The following is a 22,500-nucleotide window of genomic DNA, read 5'->3' as shown; positions in this document are numbered from 1 at the left end:
TACATTGGGAGGTGAAGCGGCGAACAGTCGACACCAGCGCCCAAGTGATGGTGCCCTAAATGAATCCTGGCATCCCTATTCTGGCCATGTTTTAATATGCGAACATTCTAGGCCAACATTCGTCAAGAAGAAAAGGGGTATAGACCCCCGGGACTCCAGTCTATGATGTAGTGTATAGGGTTTAAGTGGTTGAAGGAGACTTGACACTTCCTCTCTCTGTGTCTCCTCTCCTCACCCCATACACACACACACACAGCCCTGCGTAGCGGTACAGGTGTGTCCGTGGTGAACGGGCGCTGGGCCGTGGACCCCCCGGGGTCGTACCAGGGAGGGGGAACCAGCTTCACCTACACCCGACCCCGAGCATCCTCCGCTGGGCAGCAGGAGAGGGGAGAGTCCCTGATTGCTCCAGGACCTACAACCACACTACTACACCTTTATGTAAGTCCTACAACCACACTACTACCCCTGTGTGTGTGTGTGTGTGTGTGTGTGTGTGTGTGTGTGTGTGTGTGTGTGTGTGTGTGTGTGTGTGTGTGTGTGTGTGTGTGTGTGTGTGTGTGTGTGTGTGTGTGTGTGTGTGTGTGAGAGAGAGAGAGAAAAGGGGGCAGGGGGTTGCCAGGTAATAACAAGAAAATCGATGAAAAAAGCGATGCATTTGCGCTTACAGTATTGATTGATTGATTGAATATTTTATTAGGCAGAAAGTACAGTTAAAATACTGTCTAAAAGGTCCGTCCAAAAAAGTCCTTGCGGTCTTGTTTCCAATGAGGTTCTTGGTATTCAATTCATAAACATATAATATTCATAGACCGGATTGCTTATTGCTCTCACGGAATAAATGGCAACTCTAGAAGTTACAACTCACTGGGGAGAAAAATAAACAAAGTGCTTATGAAACAAATGTGTTTTTAAGAGACTTTAAAACAATCAACTGACTCAGCACTTTTTTTATTACCAAGGCTAAAGCACTCCATGTATTTATCGTAAAATAATAATCTTGCTATATATTATGTGATTACTCAATTAAAATGTTTTGTGTGTGTCTGTCCAGATCATCTACCACAAACAGAACCCAGGCATCGACTATGAATACTACGTCCCGGCGGACAAGGACGCAGAGAGCGAGAGACCCAAGGAGAGAGAGGTAGCGACGGAGAGAGAGAGACCCCGAGAGAGAGAGGTGGCGTTGGAGAGAGAGAGACCACGAGAGAGAGAGGTGATGTTGGAGAGAGAGAGACCTCGAGAGAGAGATGTCACAGTGGAGAGAGAGAGACACAGGGAGAGAGATGGTGGGAGATCACCGCTCCGCAGTGCCAGTAAGTCCTCATGTAGTCTGTCTGTCTGTCTGGCAAGAAGGGCACACACCAATATTGCTGAGGTGCTGACCACGGTACATAAAGAAAGAGGCCGCGCTGCTTGCAAGGTAACTTGGGAGGGGCAGACAATCATGCGTTGACAATTAATATCAAGGTCAGGTACAAAATCCATATTATACAAAACTATTGACAAAATCCATGATGCACAACAATATTTAAATACATTTAAGGCTAAATCTGAATAGCCTAAAACAGAGAACAGCTGTAGCATCTATCACAGCACTGTGTGTGAATCGCACTAATCTGAATCTTGTGTCAATCCCTGAAGAAGATCTTTGTGTGGTTGAAACGTTGGTTGTTTATCATTAGAATACCTTTGGCATCATGGCTATGAGCACTGCGGCCTCTTTCTTCATTTAATGTCCTAGTGATGATGACAACATGCCGCACTACTTGTCAACGTGTTCACTGTTCAAAGATTTGACCTCATACAGCCTGTCACTGTGGTTGAAGTGTAATGCCGCCCTAAGTCATGCTCAGTCATATAACGGTGTCACATGCGATCTTCAAGCTCACAACGTGTCGCATTCGCGACTAAGTACAAATCAGGCGTAACGAAAGTGCTTTATTATATCCCTTCTCCCAGTGGGCCCGTGCCTTTTGATACACACAATCCCAACACATTGTCATCACATGATTCAGACAGATCCAAACAAAGGATAAAGAATAATAAAGATGGAGGGGAGGTATTAGGCCATGAAATTTGCCATGACTCATGGTCAGAACACAGCTGAGTTCTGTCACAACACTAAATCAAACATGTCTCCTTCCCTCAGCCAAGGACAGACAGAGCTAATCCAAAACACATGAGACATTAGAGGGAGTGGTCAGAGAGAGTGCGTGTGCGAAAGCAGGCGTGCGTGCGTGCGTGCGTTCGTGCGCGAATGTGTGCGTGCACTTGTGTGTTTATATGCGTGCCTGTATGCCGGAGTTTGTCCGGTAGTCATGAGACCATGACTTCATTATGATGTCATCATTACATTGATTCACCCTCTCCTCTCCTCTCCTCTCCTCTCCTCTCCTCTCCTCTCCTCTCCTCTCCTCTCCTCTCCTCTCCTCTCCTCTCCTCTCCTCTCCTCCCCTCTCTCAGCTCCTCTCACCGTGTCAGTTGAGGAAGATTCTCCTCCTCCTCTTCCACCTCCCATCTCTCTCCCCTCTTTCCCCGCCTCCTCCTCCTCCTCTTCCTCGGACAGATGGACATCCGACAGGTCCCGCCCTCGCGGCTCGGCGCCCAATAGGAACGCTCGGATCCCTCCTCGCACCGACGTCCCCCCCGACACCCAGCCCCCGTTCGTCTGGAAGAGACGCGGCTTCACCCAGTGTTCTGTTTCCTGTGGCAAAGGTCAGAGGTCAAATGCAAATGTGTTGCATCATGGGAATGCAGTGGTCGCCATAAGACATGAATACGCAGACGCAGCATTGTCCGGCCGTACATCAACGCTGCCTCCGTATTAAGAATGGCAGCTGGCCATAACAAGGTGTTTTAGGTGTTTAGCTAACATATCATATATCATAACATATCTACATGTCTGACATTTATAACAAACCAAACCGTGTGAAAATCGGTTGCCAATTCAGTGAGTTATGATGATTTCAATAGCGGAGAGAGTTTACACTATACATCTTCTTGATCATTACTCTTTAGTATTAACTCATGTGTGCCATTTGGTAGCAGTGACGTTCTTACTAGACTGCCCCTCTACCCACTAAGCTACGGCAACCCCAAAGGACAATTTGATTGCCGGTAGTTGCTGGAAGTACCTGTATATCAATACAGGTACTTCCAGCAACTACCGGCATCTAATATATAAACTGTAAACATAGCTCAAATGCATTTGGTGCAAATGTGTGTGCATGGTGTGTGTAGGGGACACAGGGAAGCTGTCAGAACTTTCCCTAAAACACCCTGGACAACGCTCCATATGTCCCAGACTCACTTTTGGCTCCCAAACTGTGGAAAAAACTCCCCATGGCAGTTAGAGACTCACTCCCACTTTTCCACCGTAGTCTGAAGACACCTCTTCAGACTCCACTTTAGTCTGTACAGATCATTTATTTTTTTGATATTGTACCGTTTAGACTGATGCTAGGTATGATCTTAGATTACTGAGGCACTGCACTGTCTCTATGCATTTGATGTACAGGTATGTGTTTACCTTGCTTATCTCCTCCAGATTAAGAGCGTCTGCTAAATGCCTAAATTGTAAATTGTAGGTCTCTTTTGCAAACCATACAGTATGGTACTGCATAGGCTTATGAAACAGCTTTTTTCACTTTATGGGAGAAAACTGAAGACAAAAGATTAAAAAAAAAGAGAAGTATGACTAAGTTACAGAAGTGGTCAATTTTATCACCAACTTCATCATGGCTGGACATGGCTTATGATACTATCTCCTATTTTGACACTACTTGCCTTTTCTCACGTTATGGGAGGAAACCGATTACAAAAAGATAAAATAAGAGAGAAGTGAGCAGTTACAGAAGTGGTACATTTTATCATAAACTTTATGTTGAAATTTGTGGACCAGTAGATCATATCTCACACTAAATATAAATGGTGCTAAATAGCAGTAAAAGTGGTTCTCTGGCTGTGTGTGTGAGTGCGCACGTGCACGGGACCACTATGCAGAAACAAGAACTAACTTAGAAGGAGGCATGACTGGTACTGTATCAATAGTGCAGCAAATGTGTTGCAAATATTCAGATGTATTGAAAAAATTATATATTTGTGACAACACTAAAACTGCAGACTAGAAGCAAAATAATGTATGTTCATATGAAGATTTTAACAATATTGTCTATAGATAATCATCCAATAGGTCTTGTAAAAGTTTTAAAACAATGTACATATTGACATTGACAATTAATCACTCAGAAAATGATTAATTTGGAAGGTTCAGAGTGTTTTTTGTTGTTTGGTGTTTAAAGTTTAAAACATATATAAGACATGTTTATTGGTGGCTTTGGCCATATCCTTTATTATTACTCTATTTACTATAAATGCAAAAGCTATAATTAGCACAATCAGCCAAAATGACAGCGTTATATCACCTTTTGCGAATCATGGGTCATTTCTGGTGGCCATTTTGGATTTTCCCTTTTAAAAAGCCTTTAATGGGTCTGAATTTTCGGGAACCCCTTCTGAAATGGTGAGATACACCCAAAAGAATGTGTGTACCAAATGTGGTGCTTGTATCTGCCGCGTAACGATTTGACCATTTATTGAGCTTAATTCCCTCTATTATGAGGAAAACAGAGAATTTGACAGTTTTTTAAATGCTTGACCATTTTTACCTATAATGACATGGCCAAAATATGGACGCCAAATTGAAAGTTGCTAAAGCACAATTAAACTTTGGTGGAAGTTTGGGTAGTGTAAAGTAGTTACTTTGCCATGATGTAATATAAATATAATATGAATAACGTTATTTAATATATGTGTAACATTTTATATACAGCATATGTCCATCACTTTATTTAATAATTATGTCAAACTTTTTTATTTACTATAATGTGTATAATTCATTTTATATAATAGAGCAGAAAGTGCATTGTGGGTTAGAACTGACCCCACCATGTTTTGACTTCCCTATTGGACACTGGTGGGACACACAACAACAAAGAACCCCTAAGTACAAGGATCTCTCTCTCTCTCTCTCTCTCTCTCTCTCTCTCTCTCTCTCTCTCTCTCTCTCTCTCTCTCTCTCTCTCTCTCTCTCTCTCTCTCTCTCTCTCTCTCTCTCTCTCTCTCTCCAGGTTCTCAGTACAGGGTGGTAGTGTGCGTGAATCGTCATTCTGATGAGGAGGTTCCTGAGAGGAAGTGTGACTCTGCAGCCAAACCACTTCTTGAAGAAGAGCCCTGCAACACGCAACCCTGTCCTGCCTTGTACGTTCACACGCACACACACACGCGCACACACACACACACACACACACACACACACACACACACACACACACACACTCACACTCACACTCACACTCACACTCACACTCACACTCACACTCACACACACACACACATGCAGAGTGGATGAACAAGCTAAAGCTGGGCCCAGGGGCAAAGCATTATGATCCACTTTGCTGTATACAGTCCCGTGCGCGCAGGATCGAGCCAGGTTCAGAAAAGCACTTTATTGTTGCATTGGGTCCTTTTGGGTCCATGGACCCCTTAGGGTCCTTAAGGAGTTACGACCCGTAACTCAGAGAGTGTGCAAATGGAACCAAATGAACCAAACGGGTCCATTTGGTCCCATTTGCAGATTCTCAGAGTTAAAGATTTTACAGTGTAGATTGGGTGTAGACTGACAGCGCTGAGGAAGACCTGTTAGGTTGAAACGTGTCCGTTGCTCTGTCTGTGGAGATAAAAAAAGGTGGAGGTAAAATAAAACTGTGTGAAAAGGACATTTACTGTGTTCTGGCTGTTTTCTCAGTTTCATGATATTGTTGAGCCGGGCACCTTCAAACGAAAGAATTCGGTGGCTAAGCGTTGGCTAAGGGAATTCAAACAGGGGCCTAACTTGGGGTTGCAGGGGGTGGCCATTGCCACCGCCTAGAGTTTGCATTTAACCTAAAATTGTATTGTTTTTGCAGGTTAATCTGATTTTAGATCTGCGTTATTCAATCTCAACTTATTTACAGTCTATAAACCCAATCCACACCCATCCATTTACCTGTTACAAGTGTTATAGACACGTTTTCTTGTGTGCAACCATACATGAATTGTATAGATTTTTTTTTTTGGGGTGGGGGGTCTTTTTGGCCTTTATTTATAGTATTACAGTAGAGACTGACAGAAACAGAGAGAGAGAGAGAGAGATGGGGAGAGACATGCAGCAAACATCGTCGGAAGCGGGACTCGAACCCGCGATGCGCTGTCAGGCTACTTTGGAGCTGTAAAATGTTAACGTTTATTTTAAATGCCGAAAAATAGCCGATCTACACGCTCACAACGTGTTGCATTGTGACGCGTTGTAAGCATATAGATCGACAATTTTTTGCCCTTATGAAATAGGGCTTAAGTGGTCACTTTTTTGCCACCCCCTATAGTTTTTCTTTCTGAAATGACACCTCTGAATTCAAATAAGACTGGTAGAGAATAACTCGGATACCCAAACTCAGAGACTCCAGGACACTATTAAGGCGATGCTTTCTTTATTCAGTGCACTGAAGTCTCACCAGATACCTAGATCCTAAGTAAGGCGAGAGCCCCGATCTGAGACAAACTTTAAAGGAGGAGTTCACCCAAAAAATGACTTATTTTCTATCAATTGCACACCCCATGAAGCCTTGATTTCATGGATTTATTTTTGTTTTTGTGGCATTCCTAAGCTAATAATTTGATGACTATGTGTATACACAAATGATCTACTTTGTGTCTCCTACCGGATACATTAGCCGGTAGGAGACGGGAATCAAATCATTAGCTTAGGAATGCGACAAAAACAAAAAAGAATCCATGGATTCAAGGCTTCATAGGGTGTGCAATTGATAGAAAATAAGTAATTTTTTGGGTGAAATCCTCCTTTAATATACTGTAGGAATAAAGCACACTCTGTATAGCATGACAAAACTCTCATTCTAACAGCAGACAGGTGACTTTGGCTGACTAAGCTACTCACATAGCAAAGCTATAATATTGGCAGTCAAATCATGTAACCATGTAAGTAACCGTTTCTAGCTTCTAGGATTTTGCATTCTGACAGATACTAGCATAATCTAACATTTCTATCTGTAGACTTTTGCATTTCTGTGTTCTCTCTCTGTTCAGGGCCTGTTTGAACGAACACTTCCAACTGTACACTTTTGCATTTCTTTGTTCTTTCTGTTCAGTTCGTGTTTGAACGAACGCTTCCAACTGTAGATTTTTGCATTTCTTTGTTCTCACGGTTCAGGTGTTGTTTGAACTAACTAGCCGAAGTTTGTGGTTAGACCCTGTACTTGTCTAGACTATTAACAACTAGATACACTGCGTTCTCGTGCGACAGTTAGGCTGCATCAACTTGAATACGTTCCATTCACACAGTTTTAAAGGCAAATGAGTGATGGGCAAATTCTAAGACAGCAAAACTGATTTTCTACTTCAAGACCTAGAACTATTAAAACACATTAAATGTCAATGTAATGTGCCAACACATTCTCACTCTCTCTGCAGTGGTTTTCAACCCTTTTCATATCAAGGTCCATTATTTATTCAGCATTTGCGCCTCGGAACCACTGTTTGATGAGATTTAGACTCTCAGACCCAAGACTTAGCATATTTTGTTATCTTTGGATAAGATTACAGGCAAACGTTGATCAAAATAACAATTCTTCTACATTCTCTAATTGTGGAGACTTCTTGTAAATTAAGTAATGCAACAATAATGTAACTCCTGAGAGCGTAAAATGAAACTAAATGGACTCGTAAGGCTCCATTTGTTTTCATTTTACGCTCTCAAGAGTTAAAGATCTATAAGGGTCCATTTGGTTGCCAACTCTCCATCATTTAAGGAATGATGGAGCTAAATGGTATCAGCTAAATGGCGGTCCCCATCATTTAGCTGGGGACCACCTGGAATCCCCTCAAGGACCACTGGTTGAAAACCACTGGTCTAGTAGTGCATTATAACAAGGATAGACTCCCGCTTTCTCGGCTGATACCGACAATAAGCCTCTCCGACTTACTTACATGTTTATTTATTTTTTGCATTATTTATTTTATATTAATGTTATATTATGATAAAAATCGTAGTGTCTTGGGGCCCCACTTGCAATACCCACCAGTGGTCCCCGGCCCAGAGGTTGAGAACCACAGACCTGACCTCTCTCTGTCTCCCTCCCTATTTTTGTCTGTCTGTCTGTCTCTCTGTCTGCGTGCGTGCGTGCGTGTGCGTACAGCTGGGAGAGCAGTGCGTGGTCAGAGTGCAGCGTGTCGTGCGGCCAGGGCCTCCAGCAGAGACAGCTCCAGTGCCGGCAGGCGTTCGGGAACCGCTCCACCATGGTGCACCCCAACCACTGCTCCACCCTGCGGCCCCCGGCCTCCACCCAGCCCTGTCAGCCCAGCCTCTGCTCCCACTGGGAGGTGGGCTCCGACTGGAGCGCGGTGAGAAGTCCAAAATGCTTGTTCTGTGGACACGGCCCCTATGTCTATTACCAGTTAATATTATTGCCACTTAAAGGAGAATTTTGGACTAAAGTTTTATTACCTTTTCTATGATGTTATGATATCTTAGGATGAATGGTACAGTAAAAAAAAATCATAACTCCACCCCTGGTCCGCCACAGCTTAAAAAGGTGCGCGGATAGGCCTTAGGTTAGATCACATATTTTAATAGCTTTTTTTTTTTTTTTGAGAGAGATATCTGACGTTCATAGTGACAGAACACTGTCCAAAAAAAAGAAGAAAAAAAAAAAACAGAAGTCTTGCTAGACCAGATTTCAATCTCGAGATTTCAATCTCGTCTAGCGAGACTTCTGTTTTTTTTTTGTTTTGTTTTTTTCACTATGAACATCAGATCTCAAAAAAAAAAAAAATCTATTAAAATATGTGATCTAACCTAAGGCCTATCCGCTTCAACTGTAAGTGAGATTCCCCATTCTAGTGAATGAGGCAGCTTAGAGGGCTTTTAAACTGTGGCGGACCAGGGGTGGAGTTATGAAATTTTTCTACTGTACCATTCATCCTAAGATATCATAACATCATAGAAAAGGTAATAAAACTTTAGTCCAAAATTCTCCTTTAAGACTATTACCAGTTAGTATTGTTCAATGTGAAATCATACACGGGCACTGCCCACCACCGAGGAGCAGTGTTGATTTTGACAGCACATTTATGACAGTTTTAGTCATAGTCTTTTGAATAAATCCATTTAGTTTTAGTCATATTTTAGCCATCTGAAATGTTTTAGTTTTGGTCTACTTTCAGTCGACTAAATACCATAAGATTATAGTCGACTAAATCTGCAGTTGATTTGGTCGCCAAAAATGTATTATGGCGGTGCCTTGATGGCGTCGTAATACCCGATTTTACACATGGTTGCGTGCTGAAAATAACCGATCTAGTTTTAGTCGACGAAATCAACACTGCCGCGGAGTCTAGGGGTTCGAATGCACCGCGGTGCATCCGGCTTTGCCGAGCGTCTATACGAAACACAATTGGCCCGTGTTCGGTGGAGGGAAGGCGGGTGGGGAGGGTGATAATTATCACTGCACGTACAAGGGAAATCAAATCATTATGTCAAATAATCCGTTATTTTGACACTGTCTGTCTCTCTGTCTATCTCTCTCTCTCTCTCTCTCAGTGTTCTGTTGTCTGTGGCATAGGGCAGAGAAGTCGCCCCGTTCTTTGCGTCGACGACGACGGCAACGAAGTGAGTGACACGGAGTGTAGCGGCAGGCTCCGCCCACCAGGAAGTGAGGAATGCAACATGGGACAGTGTGTCACCAACTGGTACTTCACTGACTGGAGCAAAACTGTACGTAACACGCACGCACACGCACTCGCATGCGCGTGCGCGTGCGCGCACACACACACACACACACACACACACACACACACACACACACACACACACACACACACACACACACACACACAGATTTGTACTACTATACCTGTAAGAACATGTACATTTTAGGACAGCATTGAAAATACCTGCCTGTCTGTCTCTGTCTCTGTCTCTGTCTCTGTCTCTCTCTCTCTCTCTCGCTCTCTCTCTCTCTCTCTCTCTCTCTCTCTCTCTCTCTCTCTCTCTCTCCCCCTCAGTGTTCAGCAGAGTGTGGTCCAGGAGTGGACAGGAGGGAGGTGGTGTGTCTAACAGGAGGAGCAGGAGCAGGAAGAGGAGATGGAGGAGGAGGAGGAGGAGGAGGAGGAGCGGACTGTGTTGGGGACAAACCGGCAGAGATGAAGGCTTGTAACGGCGGGCCATGTGTCTCCATCACCAGCTGGTACAGCAGTCCCTGGTCCCAGGTAGGACACACACACACACACACACACACACACACACACACACACACACACACACACACACACACACACACACACACACACACACACACACACACACACACACACACATACGCACGCATGTGCAATAACCCGCAGTTAGTGTCAGTGTATGACACATCTATGACACATCCCATAGGCATCCGCATACACCCACATAGTAATATGCATGTAATGTGTGAAACCTCCCGAGTGTATCATGCCTGAACTACAGTGCAGTCAGGAACACTCACGTCAAGGTAGATTAAACCATTTATTGCAACAAATGGAATACAGTTAAGCTTGGCGTTAAAGGCTCCGCTCCTGGAGATATTCCCTGAATTTTGTCCAAGCAGCATGCTAAGCAAAATCAGGAAATGTTAAGCAAAACCCCCATAGGGATACAATATCAAACAATAAGTAATACATTGACATATTAGTGTGAATTAGCAGATATAATATCACAAGTATTTGAGCCTATGCCAGACTCTGATCAAAAGGTGGAGGCTGGGGTGGAGGAGGCAGCTGAGCAGCAGTGAAGCAGGCAGCAAGACAAGCAGAGACCTAGTGGACGCAAAGCCGTATTTAAAGGGACCTCCTTGTTAAGGCGTGAGCTCTGATTGGAGTATGAATGTGTGACGTAACGACCAGCAGAGCTGTCAATGGGGAATAGGAGGCTAGGCTGATGTTCACATCAGCTGACTGACAGCCGATTACAGCTGAGGCGTGCAAGACTTCCGTGTCCTGCATGAACTAACGCTATGCTTCACATGCGACATTTGAGAACTTTAATGGAAATACAATTCATGGAGAAAGTAGGACATTTGCCAGGTGCGAATTGGTGGCAGGTGTGAAATTGTGTAAATTCAAACAAAGGCTAATCAGGCGCGAACAGGGGGGAAAACTGTGGACTTTTCAGGGAACTTTCAGGGAACGATCAGCAAAGTGTGAAGGGTTGGGCTGTCTTATCTGTAGCTCGCAGATTAGTAATAACAGTAGCATTGTTGTCTCCGCCAGGCCGAAGGCATGGTGGAGAGTATGTTTTCACTTTGTCCGTCCGTGTCTGTGTCCGTCCGTCTGTGAACACCTTGGATTGGTCAAGCTTCACGTGACATCACAATATGTAATATAAATAGGTAAGACAGAATTAATCAGGAACAGTTTTACCACCTCGCCTGGCGGAGACCTGTGCTCCGAGGAGCACATTTTCTAGTTACTCTCCGCAGGAGAGTATTGTTGTCACTTTCTAAATATGACACACCGATTGGTCAAGCCTCACGTGACATGTGACAATACGGTGAAATACTGTATAAATACATGGCGTCACTTTGACAGTGTCTCTGCCACTGTCAAAGTGAGGTAAGACAGGAACCATCACGAAATGGCTGCATGGCTGATACATAATTGGCAGATAGGACAGATAGGACACTTATATAGACAGGAGGGATATGACACTTACACAGACGGATAGGACACTTACAGTACACAGACAGGACGGATAGGACACTTATACAGACAGGACGGATAGGACACTTATACAGACAGGACGGATAGGACACTTATACAGACAGGACGGATAGGACACTTACATAGACAGGAGGGATATGACACTTACACAGACAGGACGGATAGGACCCTTACAGTATACAGACAGGACGGATAGGACACTTACAGTATACAGACAGGACGGATAGGACACTTATACAGACAGGAGGGATAGGACACTTACACAGACAGGAGGGATAGGACACTTACATAGACAGGACGGATAGGACACTTATACAGACAAGACGGATAGGACACTTATACAGACGGATAGGCCACTTATACAGACAGGACGGATCGGACACTTATACAGACAGGATGGATAGGACAGTTAGAACATAAGAATTAGAACATTCCCAACATTCCCAACACAAGTCTGGTAAGAGTGAGGTAAGACAGGAACAATCACGAAATGGTTGAGAAATGGCGGATACTGTAACAATTGGATAGGACACTTACACAGACAGGACGGATAGGACACTTACACAGACAGGACGGATAGGACACTTATACAGACAGGAGGGATAGGACACTTATACAGACAGGACGGATAGGACACTTATACAGATAGAACATTCCCAACATTCCCAACAGCGGAGAGTTGTGCTCCGAGGAGCACTTTTTCTAGTTTATATTGATTTTACTTTAATGTATAGCTATCATTATTGATTTCTGTATTTTCCTCTCGTACGTCAAGTGTAACGTTCGCTGTGGGAACGGAACCCAGCGGCGTGACGTCATCTGCGTGCGGAAGGCGGGGAGCGATTTGAACGTGGTGCCGCCCGGCGAGTGTCGGGACCTGGACAAACCCCCCGCTGTGAAGGAGTGTCACATGGTCAACTGTCCCCCGGCCTGGTTCACTACAGAATGGACCGCAGTAAGTCACACCTTTTAACCTTTTTAACCCCTTCAATACAGGAAAGCGTCTGTGTCATTTTAGATTTTAGCCATACAGGTATATAGCACATTGGTTCTCAAAGTGGGGTCCGGGGACCCCCAGGGGTCCTTGGGGGGGTTCCAGGGGGGTCCCCAGCAAAAGTAGTTAATATAGCGTCATAATCATTTGAATCACTTTAACCATTATTTTATACAAAATAATAGCAGATATACAAGCTCATAGCGCGTGAACGTTTGTGCAAATCTTTGAATATATATATTTATAAAGCAAATATTTTTTACTTAAAGGTAGGGTAAGTGATATTTTTTGGTTAAAACAAAAAGTATTTTGTTAAAAGGTTAAAGCACTATATTCTGATAGTAATCATTGCTATAGAGTGTTTTTTCAGTAACAGGAGTCTCCCCGTCTCTCCAGCTCTTTAATAAACAGAAAATACATTTTTTGGTAGGTGTCAAAATCTCAGCCAATCAGGAGAAAGTACCCATTTTTAAGCTTCTTTTTTATAGTGTTCAAGTTCCAATTTTGCCTGCTCATTTCTTAGTGTCATCACTTCCAATTTCACTTGTTTAATCTATATCCTGATTGAGTTCTCTATCCTGATTGGATAAAATTGAAAATGAAACTGAAACTGAAACGAAAATGCATTTTCTGTTTTATAAAGAGCTGGAGAGACAAGGAGACTCCTTTTACTGAACAAACACTCTATAGCAATGAGTACTATCAGAATATAGAGCCATTTAACACTTATTTTAACCAAAGAAAATCACTTACCCTACCTTTAAATCTTTGCTTCTGGGGGTCCCTGGAACAAAACATTTTGTGATGTGGGGGCGGCGGCCAATTTTGGGGGTCCTTGACATTAAAATGTTGGAGAACCACTGATATAGCAACGTAAGTGTTTTGAGAAAACATTCTTTTTCGGCCTCAGGTCTTAATGGGTTAAGCTGGATTTACGCTTGTGCGCTTGTGTCGTGTGCCAAAAAAAATGCTAATTTACAGTTTGTGTGCGTGTTTGTGTGTGTGCGTGTGTGTGTGCGTGTGTGTGCGTGTGCGTGTGTCACAGTGCTCCAGTTCGTGCGGGGAGGGTATGCAGGTGAGAGAGGTACGGTGTCTGACGCAGGACAAACAGCACAGTCCGGACTGCGACCCCGACAGCAAACCCTCACATCGACAGATCTGCAACATCATCCCCTGCAGCCCACAGCTGCCTGGTAGCTGTTTGTTTTATATTCATTATTGTCCAAAACTGTTTTCAGGAAATGGGAAAAAAAAGGAACCTGTGTTCCAGTGGATCCATTGTAGTTATTTAGTCCCAAGGTCTTTAATAATTTTCAAATTGGTTAATTATTTATAAAACCTCAAGACATATTTAACCACTGTCACTTTCCAAAATGTGCAACAATAGGCTCTATGCACAGCAGTCATATTGGAAAGAAATTGGGCCTCTTCTTACTTCCTTCACAGGTGTTACCAATGATACTAATGAAGGCTCTGTTCCATTCTGTTCAGGGTGCTGATATTGTGCATGTTGGCTCACTAGAAACACTCCATTTTGGTTCCATTTGTACACTCTCAGAGTTATGGGGGTCCTTGAAAATAAGACAACCGCTTCTATATCTGCTTTTACAAATTCTATCTGCTCTGATTAATTTTGTGCCTTTTTGTTTTCCTTTTTATTTCTGATTTTCTCACAACTGTGCCTATAACTGTCCTGGGGAATGAGGGTGGGGGGAGGGTGGGATAGGGGTATGTGGTATTGTACTCTTTGTCTTTGTAATAACAATTTTGATATGTGTATGTGCAGTATGCTTGCCCTTGGGCCTTGTACTTTAAAAACCAATAAAAAGATCTTGAAAAGAAAGAAAATAAGACAACCGCTATGCCACACTAAATGGAACAGAGCCTTAATTAGTATCATTGGTAACATCTGTGAAGGAAGTAAGGAAGGGGCCCAATTCATTCCCAATATGGCTACTGTGCATAGAGCCGTATGCCGATCTATAAGGTTGTATATCGACAATGTTTGCTACTTTAGTGTGATACTGTAGTATGAGGAAGTGTGGCATTCATTTACGAAGAAAAACAAATGGCATACAATATACAAACAGTGAAATGAAATACATTCCTATGACAGCAACATTGATCATGGGCTAATGAGCATGAGTTTAAAAAGATCTCCTCTCCTCTCCTCTCCTCTCCTCTCCTCTCCTCTCCTCCAGATGAGAACTGCAGGGACAGACGTCATAACTGTGTCATGGTGGTGCAGGCCAGACTGTGTGTCTACTCCTACTACAAGACCTCCTGCTGCGCCTCCTGCACCCAGAATGCTCAGCGCTCCAAGAGGCACTGACCCGCCGACCAATCAGAGACGAGACGGCAAGGTCAACCAGGGGTCAGGGGTTACCATATTCAAGCCATATTCTGAGGAAATTACTCCAAAAGAAATATGAGATACGTTTCAAAATATACAAAGGTGTACTTTGGAGAAAATATCATTTGAATGGCCAAAATATATCAAAAATATATTTCTATGTATTTATATATAAATGCGTTTTAAAATGACCGATTTCCACATATTTTGAAGCATTAAATTAAAAATATACAAATATAAATTATATTTAAAAATATACTGTACGGAGAGAACAACAGTATGACTGTTGATTGGTCGTTCTATAATAGGATTCTGATTGGTCAAGGACACCTTCCAGCCATGATTTATGGGTTGCTATGACAACTCTTGTAGTGACCAAGGGAGCGAGCAGGTGTTTGGTGACCTTGTTGCACTGTTTCTCAAAGTCGGTTTCGGGGGCCCGCCGGGGTTTCACACGGTCGCTTTTGGGACGGTAACTCTGAGAGCGTGTTCCATTTGTACACTCTCAGAGTTAATTTAACACTGAGTGTACATTGGGGTGGTTCCCAACGGGGGGAAAAAAGGTTCCATTTGTACCTTCTCACAGTTCTCATAGTTACAGACCCTAGGGGGCCCACAGACCAGCCGTTGAGAAACTGTGCTTCAGTGTGTTGGAAGCTGTTGTCACCTTCAGGACTTAATCTACTGTGATTATGTTATATAAATAACTAGTATTATATATTATAAAACAAACACCCTGACAGCTTTTATTCATTGTGTATATAATGTGTTCAGTTGCCGTATATATACAGCCATGCACTTCAACGCCAAACCAAAATGTATTTTTCATTAGTGCCCTTTAACCCTCCTTGAAGGAGCATACCAGACTTTTTGACATGTGGATCCTATGTCACGCATAAAGGCCCATTTTAAGGCCACTACACGCACAGGCTGTGAACGGCGCACCTACCCTTGTAGATTCAGATTCAGATTCACTTTATTGTCACTTAGATGCCCTGTTTAGGTACATACATGTGAAAAACGTATAATAAAACAATAAAAACACGATAAAACAACCTAAAACACTCGTAAACAATAGATAAACACAGGCAAGAATATCAGTCAAGGAAAGTGCATAGTGCAGAGTACAGTTATTGCACATTCACTGTACACTGTCATTTAACAGTCTGATAGCCTGTGGGGAAAAAAACTGTTCCTCAGCCTGCTAGTGCGCGCTGAGAGGATCTTGTATCCCTTCACCCTTTTGGATTTTAGCGGGGGGAAAAAAGTATTTTATGGGGATGGGTGGGATCTTTAATGATCCTCAGGGATTTATTGTCAGGGTGGCGTTAAATGTGTGCCTGCCAGCGAGCGTTTATGTCCGGGGTCCGACGTTCCACTGTTTCTATTTGCAGGAGTCACCGTGCGGTGTAAAATGATTTGTGTATTTCCGGGTGTTCTCCCTGCAGTGTGCAGCAGTGTTCTTCTAGTTGGTGCTATACGGGCGGCACTTCCCACGTGTCGCTGCGCATGCGGTCTGACTTGGCCTTTATACTCACATTCAGGACGGGGATCCGTATGTACATTATGTTCAGAATGCATGTGGCATTGCTCACATACAGTACTTCCCTCCATACTTTATGTCTAAATGGAGATTCAAACATTTCATCCACTAGAGGGCACCTACGTCCATACTGACACAGTTCTGCTATTTTTGATAATTTATTAGATTTTATTATCAGTAAATTTTCATTTTTTAAACTTTTCAGAACATTTTTTTAAATGTTGGCTAATAATAATATGCCCAAAACAGGGACGGCAGGTTGATCGTGTTTAAATCATGGATAGACCAATATAACTTCTAAATAACGGAAAAATATAGTACTATTGTGTACTATCAAAGTGAAGGTAACAGACGACCCATGTATCGAAAAGGCTGGTATGATCCTTTAAGCTCAATTTATACTTCATTGCATGACGGTGTCACTTCCCGCCAATAATGAGTTATTTCAGGAAACAACGCTGTGGCGCGATGAAGTATACATGAAGATAATCACCCTGCTACATAGACAAAAGCCTCAGTGTTCATTTATCCGTTGAGTTAAAGGTGGTGTAAGGGATATTGTTTTGTTAAAATAAGTGTTAAATAGCTCCATATTTGGATTGTAACCTTTGCTATAGGAATGCTTGTTCAGTAACAGGGGTCTCCCCCTCTCTCCAGCTCTTTAGTAAACAGAAAATACATTTTCAGGTCAGGATACCAATTGTATCCAGCCAGGAGAGAGAACTCATGCAGAATACAGGATAAACAAGTGACATTGGAAATTGGAATCGGAGTGATGAGACAAAAACATGAGCAGACAAAATTGGGAACTGGAACAACAATTTAAGCTGATAAATGATCTTTGTGGAGTAGATTGGATCAAATTGGTATCCCAGCTGTAAAATGTATTTCCTGTTTATTATTATTATTATAACAGCTGGAGAGACGGATGGGACCCCTGTTACTGAACAAACACTCTGATTCTATAGCAATGATTACTCTCAGAATATAGAGTTTTGACTTTTTTAACGAAAAACTTTTTTTTAACAAAGAAATATCACTCGCACCACTATAAATTCAATTCAATTTAATGTAATCTGTACACTCTCTGAGTTAAATTAGCACTGATATAAAAATGTGTAGGAGCTTTCTAATGGTTCATGATGAGATGGAGACTCACTAAAAGAATCAAAACATGAGATATGATTTCAATTTTAACATTTTGAAATTGTTCAGATCTGAGGTTCACAAACGTCACACCTCACCGATGACGACTCGTCATAAAACTGATCTTGGAGGGACAGTGTTCTTCCTCGATTAGTTTGAAAGAGTGTGTCTCGTTGCGCTGTGATTGGACATGAGAAACCTGAGCTCTGATGTCATCACAACAACACAGTGTGATGTCATCATGAACCTTTGACCTCTAGTCTCTGAGGTCAGACAGAGACTGGAGCTGCTGTGTCTATAACACAACCTTGTTCAAATACTGTATTCTATTATGCTATGCTCTGCTCTGCTCTGCTGCACGCTGTGTGTGTGTGTGTGTGTGTGTGTGTGTGTGTGTGTGTGTGTGTGTGTGTGTGTGTGTGTGTGTGTGTGTGTGTGTGTGTGTGTGTGTGTGTGTGTGTGTGTGTGTGTGTGTGTGCGTGCGTGCGTGCGTGCGTGCGTGCGTGCGTGCGTGCGTGCGTGCGTGGGGGGGCGGGGGGTGTACAAGTACATGTTTGTGTACGTACAAATGTGTTTTTGTGTGCGTTTGTGTATGTCATAAACACATGCTCAATACAGACACGCATGCGGCTGATACTTCAGCAACGGATTAATATTCATAAAACGCACTCTAAATTCAAGAAAATAAACATATTACATGCATGTATACATGCAGCATGAATGCACACACACACACACACACACACACACACACACACACACACACACACAAACAGTTGAGTGCAGCAGAGTGATGTGTATATATACTGTATGTCAGATATGTATTTTAATGTGTATAATATTGAAGTTGTGTATGTGTCTGTTTGTTCATCACATCTATTCACCTTATCTTACTATCACACACGCTGTGAGCCTGTTATTGGACCTGTCAAATTGATCTGTGTGCGTGTGTATGCGTGCGTGCGTGTGTGTGTGCGTGCGTGCGTGCGTGCGTGCGTGCGTGCGTGCGTGCGTGCGTGCGTGCGTGCGTGCGTGCGTGTGTGTGTGTGTGTGAGAGAGTGTGCATGTGAAAGTGTGTTCAGACTGTTCACTCACACAGGAGGCGAAAATATTCTTGTGTGCAATTACATACCAAGGCATTGCAAAGACGTAAATTGATTGAGGGCACGAATGAGGTGCCCCAGACGACGCAAATGGATGGATGGATGAATGAATTTCGCCTCCTCCTCATTCGCTAAAGTTGAAATATCCCAACTTAATCCCAAAGTTTGCTTCACCATTGGCATCTAGACAGCCCGTCAGCGTGTCTTTTGTGTCTACGGTGAACATTTCTACATCAATGATGAAACTGTCCACAACTCACCAGAGGCATAATATAGACATGTGCTTGGCAGCTGGAATGGAGCACCTGTAGTTCACGTCCAACTGGAGCTATCCCGTCACCGAGCCATAGCCAACAGCTCGCCAAACTCGCTCGGCTTTGCGTCGAGTCTGGGACTTCTACAATAAGTCGCGCCAATTGTGACGATATCTGACCTGGTTGATGGCGGGGGGAAAAGGGCTTCCGTTTGTAACTCTGAGCATGCACACATGGCCATGCGCTGCATTTGGACACCTCTCGTTTCATTGTGAGAGCTTGTGTTTACCCCGCGTCTCCTGACATCATTATATCACATTATTGATGCTGCTCCCACAGATTTTAAGATAGAGTTAATTCGATTAAAACGGGTAAATTAATGCTGGAGGGGTCCCTGTGCATATTTTCTATCTGTTTTATTTGCCTCCAAAGTTCACAAAACAAGCCCCTGAGTTGGTCTTTGAGTCAACAAAGTGCTTTCTGTTTACTGCTGACGTCTGACGTCTTGCCTAGCGGGAGATCCTCCCCGGGACGTCCCTGCCAGGAGAGATGCCAGTGAGGGGAGAAAAAGCACACACGGCTCGATTGTAAAACATCCGTTACTTTTGGTCGAGAAATGGATCATGTAGTTGCTCCATCTTGATTCATTTCACACCTACAACTGCCAGATTAAATGTTTGGTATAGTTTCCATAGTAGCCTGTGTGTACAGCGATTGACAGCATGCATGAATATGCAAATAGGCGAACAAACACGCGAAAAAACACATTCTGTCCCGGCAACCAAAATCATGCAAATGAAGGGACACAAAAGAATATCTTAGCCTCCTGTGTGAATGCACCTTGAGAAAGTGTGAGTGAGTGAGTGAGTGAGTGAGTGAGTGAGTGAGTGAGTGAGTGAGTGAGTGTGTGTGTGTGTGTGTGTGTGTGTGTACGCGCGCGCGCGTGTGGCTTTGAGTGTTGAATTCTTGCATCTCCTTACTTTTATATAAAAAGCAGTGCATTGATGATAGTAATTTATCTCTTATAAAAAGAACATATAATTTATTTTGTAGAAGCAGTCTGAAAGGTTACTGTTGATAAATGGATTTTATATGATTTACAAAGTAAAAAGAAAAAAAAAAAAAACATGTCCCAAACAAAGCGTCATTTTGTTTTCAATAAAATTGATATGAGAGAAAATGTGTCTCTTGCGATGTTTCACCTGGTGTCTGTTGTCACTGTCCGTCCATCCATCCATCCATCATCAACCGCTTATCCGGAGTCGGGTCGCGTGGGCAACAGTTCCAGCAAAGAGCTTCAGACTTCCCCTTCCCGGGCAAAGTCCATTAGCCACTTCCTCCTGGGGGATACCGAGGTGTTCAGAGGCCAGCGTGGAGATCCCCCCATCCCCCCACCCTTCTGAGAAAACTCATTTTGGCTCGTGTCGGTCCTTAATCTATTCTATCGGTCATGACCCACACTTCATAACCATATTGAACCAATGAAAAGTACCAACAAGAGCTTGTGACTAAATAATAACTACATTGGATCCGCTGGAACGCAGGTTCTTTTTTCCATTTCCTGAAAAGTATAACAGTTCTGGACATGGACATGTTTTCACCTGACAGCGACGACGGGTGTTTTGGCTGCTCGTTTATAAAGGCTGTTGTCTGGGCTTTAGTTTGCGTTTCAGGGATTCTTGCGTTTGTGTGAAAGGTGTATCTCAGTTTATTGTTTGCAATAAAGTAAAGTCTGATTAAAGTGTACTCCTTGGTTTCCTTATCTTGGTGTGCAATGAGCAACAGAGACCAATGGAAGCAGCTTGTGTCGCAGATCTCGAGGGCACTCGAATGATGATGATAGTTTCCTGAGTGTGGTGTTGCACGTGGGTCCTACCTGGATTTGAGTCATCCTGAAAAGTTAGCTAGTTCTACACTATTCTAGCAGCTAGTTAGTATAGCTAGTTCTAAACTATTCTAACAGCTAGTTAGTTCTAAACTATTCTAACAGCTAGTTAACTAGTTCTAAACTATTCTAACAGCTAGTTGAATGGTTCTATTCACAACATTATCGGTGTGTGTGTGTGGTGAGGGATGTGTAGGTTTGTGTTACTGTGGTACTAATGTGCGTGTGTGTGTGTATGTGGTCCAGTTTCAATGGACTACTTCTTGTTCGGGTTTGTGTGTATACACACATATACACCTCTGTATTTGTGTTATGTTAGTTATATGTACAGTAACTGTCTCACGTTGCCAATAGTGGGAATTTTGCACCAACTTGCGAGCAAAATAGCACATGCAACTCCTGCTATCCAGCACATGAGTATGAGTGATACAGTGTTCTTTCGACCACACGAGGGCGCCAAGTCACAATATAAAACCTGACAAATCACACCCACTGTTGCCATGTCCGCTTATTGCGACTTTGGGCTTGTTTTTCTGTAAAGTCGCTTTGTAAATATTGGTAGTTGCATGTTGTGTTTGGGGGGGGGGGGGGGGGGGGCTTGTAGTTGCTTACTTGGGCTTGTTTCCAAATGTTGTTTAAACCAGTGGTTCTCATACATATGTATTTATCTGCGGACCGCGGACCCCCATCTGAAAATATTTTGGGCCAGGAACCCATACAAGACTGTATTTGAAATGTAAAGCTATTCCAAATATTAAAAAAAAAAAATATGTTTTGAATATATCCGATACATAATAGGATTCAAGTGCTGATCATGTGGCCTAGTCGCTTCTCTTGGGCTTGTTTTTCTAGACCTGGCTGCTTATTTGGGCTTGTTTTTATAGACTTGGTTGCTTATTTATCTTACAAAATCTGGCAACACTGATCACAACAGACTAGAGCAAGTGTGCGTGTGCATGTGCATGTGCACGTGTGTGTGTGTGTGTGTGTGTGTGTGTGTGTGTGTGTGTGTGTGTGTGTGTGTGTGTGTGTGTGTGTGTGTGTGTGTGTGTGTGTGTGTGTGTGTGTGTGTGTGTGTGTGTGTGTGTGTGTGCGCGCGCGTGCATGTGTGGTTCCAGTGTCTTATCATCTTTAATTTCTTTATGGGTGTAGTCTCTGTTATCAGTTAATAACAGTTCTATAGTTATTAACAGTATTCACATACCTAAAGTGTTATTTTAACTCTCAGAGGTCAGAGTTACAACTGAGATACATTATCAGGAGAGTTTTTACTGTGTAGAAGCTTGTCACGTGGTTGTAAAACGGTTCAAACAACATCATAAAACATGATCTTCCTTGAAAAGCATCATAAAACACATTATCTCCATCTAATGGAGAGTAACACACAAACCACTGACTCAACTCTATCAAT

At 43.0% G+C, this 22,500-nt stretch overlaps 1 protein-coding gene across 2 annotated transcripts in view; it reads left to right on the top strand.

Annotated features, from left to right (window-relative positions):
* Positions 1-18,301, top strand: part of adamtsl4 (ADAMTS-like 4) — a 73,638-nt gene extending 55,337 nt beyond the window's left edge. The window contains exons 8-18 of one of the 2 annotated variants that reach the window (XM_084047785.1): positions 257-441; positions 1,055-1,183; positions 1,220-1,319; positions 2,470-2,721; positions 5,136-5,265; positions 8,259-8,463; positions 9,662-9,835; positions 10,126-10,329; positions 12,587-12,766; positions 13,851-13,998; positions 15,007-18,301. In XM_084047785.1, the coding sequence (XP_083903911.1) occupies positions 257-441; positions 1,055-1,183; positions 1,220-1,319; positions 2,470-2,721; positions 5,136-5,265; positions 8,259-8,463; positions 9,662-9,835; positions 10,126-10,329; positions 12,587-12,766; positions 13,851-13,998; positions 15,007-15,137 (1,838 nt within the window). In that variant the 3' untranslated portion in view covers positions 15,138-18,301. Of the gene's footprint in view, positions 1-256; positions 442-1,054; positions 1,320-2,469; positions 2,722-5,135; positions 5,266-8,258; positions 8,464-9,661; positions 9,836-10,125; positions 10,330-12,586; positions 12,767-13,850; positions 13,999-15,006 lie in introns of both variants that reach the window. The other variant, XM_084047784.1, reaches the window with a different exon arrangement.
* Positions 18,302-22,500: the final 4,199 nt, after the last annotated feature.

Source organism: Gymnoscopelus microlampas (assembly GCF_963454915.1).
Source record: "Gymnoscopelus microlampas genome assembly, chromosome: 3".
In the NCBI taxonomy this organism is placed as follows: domain Eukaryota; kingdom Metazoa; phylum Chordata; class Actinopteri; order Myctophiformes; family Myctophidae; genus Gymnoscopelus; species Gymnoscopelus microlampas.
Note: the sequence above shows the minus strand (reverse complement) of the source record. Positions and strands in the feature narration are given on the sequence as shown.